The following is a 13,436-nucleotide window of genomic DNA, read 5'->3' as shown; positions in this document are numbered from 1 at the left end:
GGATAGAGTTTGCTGATTTTTAGGGAAAGTGTGTTCTACAAACTACACTCGATATTGCTGTGTGGGGTGGGGTCTGCACTCTGCACTCTGCACTCAGTCCCGATCTACGATCTCTAATCAATCCTGTTAGGGATAGCGTTTGCTGATTTTTAGGGAAAGTGTGTTCTACAAACTACAATCGATATTGCTGTGTGGTGTGGGATAGGAGATAGGCAGGTGTCAGTGATCCACATCCATTTTGCTGTGTGTGGGCTGCAGTGAACACAATCTTTTTGGGGTGCAGTGAACACAATCTTTGTGGGGTGCAGTGAACACAATCTTTGTGGGGTGCAGTGAACAAAATCCTTTTGGGGTGCAGTGAACACAATCTTTGTGGGGTGCAGTGAACACAATCTTTGTGGGGTGCAGTGAACACAATCTTTGTGGGGTACAGTGAACACAATCTTTGTGGGGTGCAGTGAACAAAATCCTTTTGGGGTGCAGTGAACACAATCTTTGTGGGGTGCAGTGAACACAATCTTTGTGGGGTGCAGTGAACAAAATCCTTTGGGGTGCAGTGAACACAATCTTTGTGAGGTGCAGTGAACACAATCTTTGTGGGGTGCAGTGAACACAATCTTTTTGGGGTGCAGTGAACAAAATCCTTTTGGGGTGCAGTGAACACAATCTTTGTGGGGTGCAGTGAACACAATCTTTTTGGGGTGCAGTGAACAAAATCCTTTTGGGGTGCAGTGAACACAATCTTTGTGGGGTACAGTGAACACAATCTCATACTTCTGAAGATTTAAGGGTGCTGCCTGTTCCATACTCCTACTCCTCATCCATCCTTTTAGGGGTACAAACAATAGTAATTGGGGCCTAGTGTGGTTGTGTACGTGTGAGATACATACACTTTTTTTGATCATATTTCCTATTCCGCTATTCAATAAAAAACTTTGGGGATCAATTAAATTGCGGGATAGTCTGTGTCGGTACGTGTGAGATCAACCTTTCCAAGTTTTTGGGGTTCATCCCATACTTCTGAAGATTTGAGGGTGCTGCCTGTTCCATACTCCTCCTACTCCTCATCCATCCTTTTAGGGGTACAAACAATAGTAATTGGGGCCTAGTGTGGTTGTGTACGTGTGAGATACATACACTTTTTTTGATCATATTTCCTATTCCGCTATTCAATAAAAACATTTGGGGATCAATTAAATTGCGGGATAGTCTGTGTCGGTACGTGTGAGATCAACCTTTCCAAGTTTTTGAGGTTCATCTCATACTTCTGAAGATTTGAGGGTGCTGCCTGTTCCATACTCCTCCTACTCCTCATCCATCCTTTTAGGGGTACAAACAATAGTAATTGGGGCCTAGTGTGGTTGTGTACGTGTGAGATACATACACTTTTTTTGATCATATTTCCTATTCCGCTATTCAATAAAAACCTTTGGGGATCAATTAAATTGCGGGATAGTCTGTGTCGGTACGTGTTGGTACAATTTTTGAGGCGCATCTCATACTGCCAAGGTTTTGAGGGTGCTTCAGTCTGCCTCCTGCCTGCTCCTCCTACTCCTCTTCCTCATCCTGCCTTTAGGGTACAAAAAATTGTAATCGGCGGGGCCTAGTCTGTGTTTGTACGTGTGAGATACACCGTATTATAAAATTTTTCCTATTCCGCTATTCAGTAGACACCCTTTTGGAGTGTAAAAAATTAAATTACGGCATAGTCTGTATCGGTACGTGTGAGATACACCTTTTAAATTTGTTTGGCGCATCTCCTTCCCCCGCCAAGGATTGCAGGGCGCTTCAGTTTGCCTCCTGTTCCCAACTCCTCCTACTCCTCTTCCTCATCCTGCCTTTAGGGTACAAAAAATTGTAATCGGGGCCTAGTCTGTGTTTGTACATGTGAGATACACCGTATTATAAAATTTTTCCTATTCCGCTATTCAATATACACCCTTTTGGAGTGTAAAAAATTAAATTACGGCATAGTCTGTATCGGTACGTGTGAGATACACCTTTTAAATTAGTTTGGCGCATCTCCTTCCCCCGCCAAGGATTGCAGGGCGCTTCAGTTTGCCTCCTGTTCCTAACTCCTCCTACTCCGCTTCTTCATCCTCTACCGCCTCCTCATCCGGACAGCGTAACACCTTCACCACCAACTTCAGCATGGCCAGGGGTAAACGACAGCAGGCAGTTTTACAACTTGCCTGTTTGGGGGACAAACCACACACCGCGCAGGAGTTGTGGAGGAGCATGGAACAGCAGACAAATGAGTGGTTGCTGCCAGCGAGCCTCAAGCCCGGCCTGGTGGTGTGCGATAACGGGCGAAATCTCATAGCAGCTCTGGGCCTAGCCGGTTTGACGCACATCCCTTGCCTGGCGCATGTGCTGAATTTGGTGGTACAGAGGTTCCTTAAAAACTACCCCGATATGTCAGAGCTGCTGCAGAAAGTGCGGGCCGTCTGTGCGCACTTTCGGCGTTCTCACCCTGCTGCTGCTCGCCTGTCAGCGCTGCAGCGTAACTTCAGCCTTCCCGCTCACCGCCTCATATGTGACGTGCCCACAAGGTGGAACTCCACCTTGCACATGCTGGAAAGACTGTGCGAGCAGCAGCAGGCCATAGTGGAGTTTCAGCTGCAGCACGCACGCGTGAGTCGCTCTGCGGAACAGCACCACTTCACCACCAATAACTGGGCCTCCATGCGAGACCTGTGTGCCTTGTTGCGCTGTTTTGAGTACTCCACCAACATGGCCAGTGGCGATGACGCCGTTCTCAGCTTAACTATCCCACTTCTATGCCTCCTTGAAAAAACAATTCGGGCGATGATGGAAGAGGATGTGGCACAGGATGAGGAGGAGGAGGAGGAGGAGGATGAAGATGAAGAGGTAACATTTCCAAGGCTTTCAGGGCAGTCATTCGCAAGGGGCTCCGAGGGTGGGTTCCTGCACACACAAACGCCAGGGACACAATTGTCCAGCAGGGGCACAGTTCTGGAGGATGAGGAGGATGAGGAGGAGGACGAGCTGGAGGAGGAGATGGAACCATGTTCACAGCAGGGTGGCACCCAGGCCAGCTCATGGTCATCACTGGTGCGTGGCTGGGGGGATACAGAGGACACGGACGATACACCTCCCACAGAGGACAGCCTTTCGTTGCCTCTGGGCAGCCTAGCACACATGAGCGATTACATGCTGCAGTGTCTCCACAACGACCGCCGAGTTGCCCACATTCTAACTTGTGCTGATTACTGGGTGGCCACGCTGCTGGATCCCCGTTACAAGGACAACGTACCGTCCTTAATTCACTCACTGGAGCGCGATCGCAAGATGCGCGAGTACAAGCGCACGCTGGTAGACGCGATGCTGCTGGCATTCCCATCTGACAGCGGGGCCACAGTGGAAGCACAAGGCAGAGGAGGAGGAGGAGGTCGCAAATGCAACCAGGGCACCGCCAGCACCTCAGAAGGCAGGGTTAGCATGGCCGAAATGTGGAAAAGCTTTGTCAGCACGCCACAACAAACAGCAGCACCAGCAGCTCAGATGGAACGTCTTAGCAGGAGGCAGCATTTTACCAACACGGTGGAGCAGTATGTGTGCACACGCCTACATGTAGTGAATGACGGGTCTGCCCCCTTCAACTTCTGGGTCTCCAAATTGGGCACATGGCCTGAGCTTGCCCTTTACGCCTTGGAGGTGCTGGCGTGCCCTGCAGCCAGTGTATTATCTGAATGGGTATTTAGCACGGCTGGGGGCGTTATAACAGACAAGCGCAGCCGCCTGTCCAGAGACAATGTGGACAAGCTCACGTTCATTAAAATGAACCAGGCATGGATCCCACGGGACTTTTCCGTACCTTGTGCAGAATAGCAATGGATACCGACCTTACCCACCCATTGTTCCATTTTTGCTCTTTCTCACTCTTTTGGGGTGTACCCTCATTTAAAATTTGTGAAAAGAAGCAGTGTTGGCTACCTCGTCCTCCTCCTCAGGGCCAGATTAACATAGGGGCTATTGGAGCTGCAGCTCCAGGCCCCTACCTTTTATATAGGCCCCGGGTTGGCCATATTCACTGTTACCGCTCTTCTGTCACTTGTAAACACAGAAGTCTGGCTTCTATGCTCGCTTCCCCAGGCAGCACCCTCAGAACCTCCCCACACAGCGCGAAGGCCGGACAAGGAGGGACAGTTGCCGATGCATGGATGTGTTTATGGGCTTCAGAGACAGCATCCCATGTTGAATTAGGCATGCATGGCTGCACCCTTCCTCCTCAGCACCAAGCCCATGATGCTCTTAATCCGGCCCTGGTCCTCCTCCACCGCCGCTTCCACCTACACCGCCCATAGGTGTGCGCAGCCTATTGCATTAGGGTGTGCACCCCAAAGTTTAAATACACATGCACAGGGCCGGTACAAGGGGTGGGCGGGAGGGGCGGCTGCCCTGGGCGGAGTGTGGGAGGAGTGTGGGAGGGGGCGCCAAAACACTGAAGAATCACCTTTATTCTAAGCTCCTGTGTTGCTAAAACATGTCCAAAATCAGAGCCAACAATGCGCCCATACCTTCTGCAGGCTTCCCGCCCCTTGCTGGAAAGGAGAGACACACTCTCCTGGGCACAGGTTTCGTACAGGCTGGCTGGTTGGATCGGGACTGTGAGAGCTCCTGTACAGGTGGGCGGAGCAAGCAGAGCACACTACACTGCAGCCTCAGCAGACATCGGAGCTCTCCTCTCCTCTCCTCCTCAAGCTGAAGATAAGAGACAGATAGCAGACTGAATTTCCTCCTCCTGTGAGTCCCGATCTGTCCTGTCCTGTTTTACTGTGCAATGCTGTGCTGTAAGCCTGTACTGACCCTTGCAGTGCAGGTTTACTAAAGAGAAAGTAAAATGTTTTGAATAGGTTAGGAATATAATGGGACTTTTCAGGCTCCACATACTGTAGATGTTATCCACACATACACACTATATCTTAATCCTGCCTTTTAATAAGATATACTGTGTGTATGTGGAATACATCTACAGTATGTGGAGCCTGAAAAGTCCCATTATATTCCTAACCTATTCAAAGATTGATCATAAACAAGTGATGTGTTGCAGCCCAACTCCAGCAAAGTGAAACAGTCCACCCTTGCAGTGCTGGAGGATATAGCCTCATGTATACTTTCTCCAGCCAGCTACAGTGCTCTCCTCTTCCACCCAAAGTCTCATCACATACCATACAGGAACATTAACCCTGTATGGTATGATGAGGCTGGAGTGTGACCCAGTCACAGTTTACCCAGGAGCTCCCAAGGACCAATCACAGCACTGGAGAGAGCCTACTGCCACAAGGAGTAAGGTAAAGCTGGGTACACATGAAACAAAATTTGTTCGGCCCCCCATGGACCAGCTGAATTTTGATCTATGTGTGGCCTTGCCTGTTGGCCGCCTGTCAGAATGGGAGCTTCTGTAGAATGGGAGCCTGCTGGAAAACCTTGTTCGATCAGCAGCTTGCAGCCAATTAGCTGCAATGCTGATCAGTGTATTCTGACAGAGAAGAGTCCCCAGCGTCAGAATACGTCTCGTGGAGGGGATTTCTTCATCCACCGCTTGTGTGGATGGATGAATCTGTAAGTGTTTTTTTTTTCAATTCAGCCCACTGGCTAAACCAAAAAAAAACCTATGCATGTGTGCCAGTTTAAGTGCCGAATCACACTATTGCAATGCCAGACATTGCATGTGATTTGCACCACATTGTGGTGCAGATCACATGCGATGTCTGTGCAATGTGATTTCAGCCATACAAACTTTTTGGCTGAAATCGCATCCCATTTGCACAAGAATGGAGCAGGGCCCTTTTTTTTGGTTCGCACTGGAATCGGATTGCATGGGTGTTCACACCTATGGGATCCAATTCCTGCACCATTTCACAGTTTGAACTGCAATCTGCGAACCAATCTGAAAGTGTCATCATTACCTTTACATTGACACCCCCCAGAGATTTGCAGATCTCAGTGTAAACCACTGTGCGATTCTGGTTCAATGGTTTTACCCTAATCCTCTGCTCCTAGAATAAAAAAGTCCCATACACACAATGAGAATATCAAACATTTTTTTTTTTTTACATGCTAGTCTTAGGAATATACTGGGACTTTTCAGGCCCCATTGTAAGGGTTGATTTTTTTTTTTTTTTTCCTGAAGTTGGGATTTAAACGTTTATTATGAAAAAAATTCAGGGAAGACATTTGGGTTAGACAGGTACATTAGTTGGTGGTTTAATGTATATATTGAGTGTTTGTATGTACGTATTCATGCATATATGAAATGCCTCATAGGGGTAAATTATTCAGTCCTGACCTTAGCACTCTATACATAGGTGTAATTATCAAGTGTGGTTATCAGGCATGGGTAAAATGATTGGTCATGCACAACCCGGGGGGGGGGGGGGGCGCAGTTTTGCATGTTCGCCCTGGGCGCTGGATGACTTTGTCCCAGCACTGCACATGCATGTGTTTGCCTACATGTACATGGCCCCGATACATTACTCTCCCTGCTGGCAAAGAGAAATAGAGCAGAGCAGGTCCGAGGGAGATCTTTCCCATCTCCTCACTGGCAAACAGAGTGATAATGCTATGTGCCCTAGGTGATTAGGGTGTGCCCAGGCACACCTGGCACACCCTGTGCGCACGCCTATGACACCGCCACATCCACCACCACCTCAACCTCCCTCCTACTCCATATGGGCCTCGTCCTTCAGAGATGAAGAACATTGTTTTATTTTTCTGTTTTTTTTTTGTTGTTTTAAGTTATTTCCCTATCCACATTTGTTTGCAGAGCACTTGCCATGCTCTTAATTATGTTTTGCTGCCATTTGCAGCACTCTAGCCCTTTCCTTTGGTGTTTTAGAGCCATTTTAGTGCCTGAAAGTTCGGGTCCCCATTGACTTCAATGGGGTTCGGTGTCCGGGAAAAGTTCGGCAAAAGTCCGGGACACGGACCCGGACTTTTTTTTAAGGTTCGGCCGAACCCGTCGAACACGGACATCCAGGTGTCCGCTCAACTCTACTCAGACCTGTGTAGGCTTTCCTGGGACTGGACTCCTCTCTCTCTCTCTCTCCGTAGGCTCTCGGCACACCGGATCCCCTCAGCTCAACTCAGCACTCTCTGGATACTCAGATGACACCCCGAGACATCCACTTTCCTCAGGCAGCCGCCCTCTCCTTCCTGGGACTCTGCTCCCACCAAGACAACCTGTCACACACTTCCTCCAAACTTATACCCACTCCCAGAATCCTTTGCAGCCTAATCTGCCTTCTGGGGTAGTTACAAGCTGGGATGTGTCCCCTGATTGGGCTTCCCACACTGCCCTATGAGAAACCTCTCACAGGAGCCAGTAGGGATACTTCTCCCCTCAGCAGGCACATCTGGAAGTCCTGACACCCTACCTAACAAATCACAGCCCTGCTGTTAGGCAGACAAGGCCCAGTATATATTTTACCTAGCACCTACCTGTAGGGTGCTACATGTAGAATATGAATATCCAGGAAAATGTAGATTTTAGTTTGGGGTAAACCTGTTGTTTTTGATTGTGACTTTTACATTTTCACATGCTTTCTCTATATTTTCTTTTTATTTTATAAAAATGCAGAGATTTCTAGATTAACCACTGAAGGCCAGCTAAAAGCACCTGTGAATGGAGCACTGTGATTACAGAATACAAGGTGTTCTGTGAACGAACAATGGGAAAGAAGGGACGGGTAAACTTCATTACGATTCCTGTATATTAGAGCTGCAGCTATCATAGTTACAGCTCTGAAAGTATTGTGAAAGCTATTCTATCCAGCAATTATGAAACTGTAAGTGATAAAGGCCAATTATCCTTGGGTTGGCATATACCTCATGAGAGTTATTAAAAAAACCTTTTGCTTGGAGTTCTGCTTTATTGCAGAAGTATTGTGTAACAGCCTCTCTGCATAATAGCAGCAGGGGGTCGCTCAATCTGCACCACTACCATTTGCTGAATGCCTTGTATTTTTTTTTTATGAATACAAGGTATCTCTGATTGGACATGTTGGAGAGGCAGGGTACTGACATCTCAATCTCCACCTCATGCAATCAAAGAATTGGGGGAAAAAAAAGGCGATCTGTACAATGATAGCTAAAACATACTCTTTTTAAAGCCTTACCCCACCATAGGATCTAAATTTGTGTTTGGTCCAACTGCAGCTATTGAGCTTGTGTAGAGTAAGTAGGGGACATCAGAGGCCAAACAAGCTTTTATAATATTTTCTGTCCCTGCAAATAAAAGCAACAAAAATTAAAATGTAGAAGTTCTGTTTTCTAGGTAAACCCTGTAGCCACTCATAAAATGTATCCTAAAGTGTCACTGAAACCCAAGACCCTGCATTCACTATATCTAGTCTCCCACCGTACACAGAACATGGGAATGCAATTATTTAGTAAATCTAAACTTTTAAATACCTTTTCTTTTCAGCAGTTTATAGCAGTCTAGTGACTTCTATCAGTGTCTGGTTAAAGCTTGTAGGAGGGGTTTTCATTTTCCCCCGATTGTCCTATAAGGCTGAAGGATCCCTGACCTCTGTCTGGAAAGTGCTGATTGGTCCTGTGCTAATCACATGCACTCTCCCAAGAAAAAAAAAAACCTCTTTAGCAATACACAAACTGGGCATGTGCAGCTTGTCCCCTAATGCTCTTTTCCATCAGGAGATGGATTGGGGACAGTGGAGGAAGGGGAGGATCAGAAAGACAGGATCACACAGCCTTTATATACAATGAAGAGGATTGACCCCTTAAGTTCCACAGTGAGTATAACAAACATTCTCTACTGCATATACAGGCTGATTTAACTTTTGTGGGTTTAGTAACACTTTAAGCCAAACCTTAGTCAGGTGTTTAGTGCTGTCTGTGCCCCATTGGAATGATTTACCCGCTCTATATGTGCTGGTGACCATTGTCACTGGGACTGAAGGGGAGGGAAAATATACAATTTTGAGTTTTATCACCAGAACAGGACTAGAGGGGAAATCTTCCACTGGGAACACGTGTTGTAGTGCCATCTGTCTGTGGGCATTTTATCAACTCTGGGGAGATTTCTTCTCTCCCCTTTTGTATCTACAGGGCAGGAAGTCCCTAGTTAGATATATACAGAAATAATAATATTAATAATGATTATATCTCACAGGAGTACTACTTTATCCAAAATAGCAAAAACCGTTTTGGCTTTAGATACACCAACATACATATAGAAATCTCCCCCTAGATATGAGACAGACTTCACTAACCATCCACTTTTACATCACAGATTTACTAACTACTTCCAAATCTATTGCTACCCTTTAGGATAACAATAATGGCAACCTTAGTTTGTACTGTTCTGCTCTCCTGCCAATAAGACCTTGTGCACATGGGTGGTGAGAGGCTAAAAATATGCTCAGTGCAAAACTCTGGGCGCTTTCCGAACCCAGGCGCATCAGTGTTTACAAAATTACAGTGGCATACAGCCATTCAATTGTATGGCAGGCAGTACACAACACCTGCGGTTCCACAGGCACCAAAAAAAAAACCCCAGAATGTCACAGTGGGCATATGTGCAGCCTCTCATCGTCTGTATGCATAAGGTCTAGACATGAAAACTCAGATACCGCAGGGCTGTCAGATCATACCTGCAGGGCCAAATTTAGAAAACATGCTGTCCTAGGTACACTGTAGGAGGCTTACTACTTTATAATTGACCACCAGAAAAGATAAGAGGTTTTCATGGTTCCTGAACTAAACAGGACCTTCTTAGTCCTTCCAATATCCCCTTCACACCATTCCTTTTTTCCTTTTAAAGTTCTCTTTAGTTCACCCAAATGTTTTGAGGGAAACAGAAGAAGAAATAATAGGAAAAAGTTATAACAGATGGGAAATGTCAAGGCTTAGTGCTGCCCCTCTAACCCTATTGCCCTAGGAAATGGCACGCAAGTACCAATATAGTAAAAACAGCCTTAAATGCCTGAGGCTGGGTTCACACTGTTCTGCTGGTGTGGATGCCACAGCGCACAGTGATGCACGTTACAAGTGTTGATGCAATCACATGCCATTCATTCTAAGTAGCACACCATCAAATCTTCCCAATGCAAGTACGTTGCAGCACAGCACAACGTGCATTGCTGTGTGCTGTCGAAATTGCTGCATGCTTATTAAAATAATTGGGCTGCCTTAAGGCAATGCATTTTCATATGGCACATGGCATACCGTGGACCACCCTGTAGTGTCTATTCCAACTATATTAGAAATGTATTATAAACAAATAGTTATTTAGAACATTTACATATAATGCAGTGCAACATATAAGCAAATGTACTGTCGATGCAGCAACTATTCCCTGCGCTCTGAGTGGTGCAGTCCTCTTATCAAACCTGACTGTAGGCTTGTAGATGAGAACAGATGACACGGCAACTTGATAATACTTCAGCCTTGCAGCCCCTCACTGGACCAGGGTGGTCCGGAAAACACTATAAACGACAACAAACAAAAGGGCGCACCGGCCTAGTGCATTATCTCTTAGACAGGTTTATTAAAATAATAGATTAAAAATACTCACACACGAGCTTCAGGGGACGATTCAAACCCGATCTTGTTGCTGAGGATTTTATATCTATTTGATGTGCTTTTTATCAAGAAACTCGTTTGTGAGTATTTTTAATCTATTATTTTAATAAACCTGTCTAAGAGATAATGCACTAGGCCGGTGCGCCCTTGTGTTGGTTGCAGTGCAACATATGTAGGGTTTTATATTCCTTTAGATTCACCTCCAACATTTATAGCCTCAAGTTCCTTAAAGGGACGTTCATCCAAAAAATCCACAAGAGCAGCTGTATGAATGACAACATGAACACTTTTGACAGCTTCCAGAACTTGGTTATAGTCAGTAAGGTCTCCTTTAATGAAGGTAATGGTGGCAGGACCTATAGTGCAATAGACAGAAATACAAGCATGACTGTGAAGACATTTTCAAACAAGATTCAGAACTTAAAGATCATCTAAGAAACTATTTTGAAACTGAATAAAATGTGAAGCAAAGTTTTACCTCTTTATTCTGATGTTTATTCCACTTTTCCTTCCTACACCATACCAGAGAACGGAATCTGTGTGATCATACCCTTCAACTTACTCCTCAGCCCCTTGTCCACACATAAAGCTTATTTATTTACAGTTCATATCTCAGCTGAAATTATTTCAGTTTAAAATGTTCTGAACCTTCATGGGCAAAGCACAGGTTCTCTTTAAACATACTTGGACCACAGTTTCAACCAGAATACAATCAGCCTGATTAAGTCAACTACACTGTACAATAATTTATATTAAACATTTAACTTTGCTTTGCACGTGCATTTAGAAATTATTAAAAAAAACTGCGCATTATGTTGTGCGCATTGCTCTAAAAAAATAGTCCATGAATACACATTTTCCTATGCAAAGCTGAGCAGTTTGCAGTGGTGCCTAAATGCCAGCCATTCATGAAAAGTAAAGAAATAACAAAGCAGAGTGTTCCCAGAGGATGATTTTTTTAAAATAAGTGTAGCCAGGTGCTGGGCTACATCAATATGGAGGAGGATAATAAAACAGGTGTGTATTATCCCACGCTCCCTAACCTAATGTGTCTCTCACTTCTAACTTGTGTCTGATGGCTGCAACCAAATAATTGTGTTCCCAATATCCCTGAGGAAGTTACGTGATTGTGACGATATGTGCTGGAGGAGTCGGTGACAAAGGACTGTGTTTGTGGAACATACAAGAGCATACGGGAGCTGCTGCCCTGTTGGATGATTTTTTAAAGTGCACTGTCAAGTTTTAATGTAAGTGGATATTATGCAATAAATGTGAAACCTTTATATACTACATAACGGGAGTGTATCTTTTATACTGAGGGGACGTGGAGGAAAGAAAGTCCAGACAAAAGGGTACAATCTCAATGTGAAATGGAAAGGATGCTGGCTTATAAAGAAAAAAGGGCAGTTACGTTCAATAAAAATTGGGACTCTTGGCTAAAGGCTAATATTGACATTGACTAAGTATTGCGTACAGATAATTTAGGCTTCTCTGGTCCTCTGACGCTAACTTAACGTGACTCTGAGCTATCTCAGGGCTCTATCTCCAGTGGCAGGCACCCAGTTGTTCTCTCCTTCCCTTCTCTTTGTTTCCCCCTTCCTTCCCCCCCTTCCCCACTTCCCTCCATACCTCTCTTTATTTACCCTTTATTCTCACCCTTGTCCAGCCTACTTTCGTACTTAGGTTCACGACGGGCTCCAGGAGAACCCTATTGTAGGCCAGCCTATGGGCGGCGGTGGTTCTTTTAGCTAAAGTTTTGACAATCTCAGCCTAACCTAGTTGGGTCAAGGGTGTCGGTAGTGGCGCACTTGCCTCCTCCAATAGCAGTTATAAGGGGTACTCGTTCACAGTGTGTTCCCTTTGGGGATGATGAGCATCTCTTTGCTGTACACTCCTCGCCTAGCAGGTTTTCTGAAGAGTATGAGTTGTTAGGATATGTAGTGGTTATTAGGGTGTGGCGAGAGAACTACCTTTACAGTAGCTATGCAAGAAATTAAAGGGTTCTACGATGTTTTGATGCTTTAGTGACACTTGCTAGACTGTATTTGATTACCTTTGTAATGCAACTTACGCTATTAATGTACGGAAAAGTTTGATTTTTTTTTTTACTTGTACATGTCTACTTTACCTCAATAAAAAAGTTTGGTTAAAAAAAAAAAAAAGAAAGTCCAGACAAAACCAGTTCAGCGAGGAGAGAAGGAGATTGAACAGCTGAGGAGCCTGGAATTACCCCAGTAGGGGAAGATGATTTTAGACCTGGACCAGATCTAAACTGGTCGTGAGCGCAGTAGTGAAAGGTGGTGGGAGTCACTGCACAATTGTATTAACTGAAATCCACAAGGGTGAAGGTGGAAAAACTGCAGGATATGAGAAGCACATTTAAAAGGAAAAATATTTGAAAGAAGAAAAGCACTACTAATTGAATTATAGTCATTTGGGAGTCACATTTGTTTTATTTTATTGCACATGAGAAAGTTCATCACTGAGTAATGATACCAGTTTTTTATTTGAAAGTAAGGTTTTGGTTTGAAAACATTAATTGGATTGCACACGGATGAGGTGCAGCCAACATTTTGGATTTTAATTTGGAGGAGGAGACATTGCTTTTTTTTCTTCTCTCCCTCTATCGAGATCCTAATGTTATGCCTCACCATTCTCCTCTGGCCAGGAGAGTTAAAGCCAAGCAAGTCCTTAGACTTCTATGCAGAGTGCTGAGAATCCTGGGAGTTGTAGTTTAATATGGCAGGATATAATGTTACAAATAGTCCTCTCACACTACAAATATCAATATGCACTGTGCAGTAGGAGGAGTGGAGAGATTATTATTACTAAACTCCCCAGAAAGTTCTTCCTTTTGGCACCATGGG

General features: G+C 45.1%; 1 protein-coding gene across 1 annotated transcript in view; it reads right to left on the bottom strand.

The window, feature by feature from the left end:
* Positions 1-13,436, bottom strand: part of HSD3B7 (hydroxy-delta-5-steroid dehydrogenase, 3 beta- and steroid delta-isomerase 7) — a 67,680-nt gene that overhangs the window by 47,709 nt on the left and 6,535 nt on the right. The window contains exons 2-3 of the mRNA XM_082244346.1: positions 10,770-10,925; positions 8,142-8,250 (exon numbers count right to left, since the gene is read on the bottom strand). Coding sequence (XP_082100472.1) covers positions 8,142-8,250; positions 10,770-10,925 — 265 coding nt within the window. The remainder of the gene's footprint in view (positions 1-8,141; positions 8,251-10,769; positions 10,926-13,436) is intronic.

Source organism: Pelophylax lessonae (genome assembly GCF_965119305.1).
Source record: "Pelophylax lessonae genome assembly, chromosome: 2".
In the NCBI taxonomy this organism is placed as follows: Eukaryota; Metazoa; Chordata; class Amphibia; order Anura; family Ranidae; genus Pelophylax; species Pelophylax lessonae.
The sequence above is the reverse complement of the archived record's forward strand: the minus strand, read 5'-3'. Positions and strand labels throughout refer to the sequence as shown.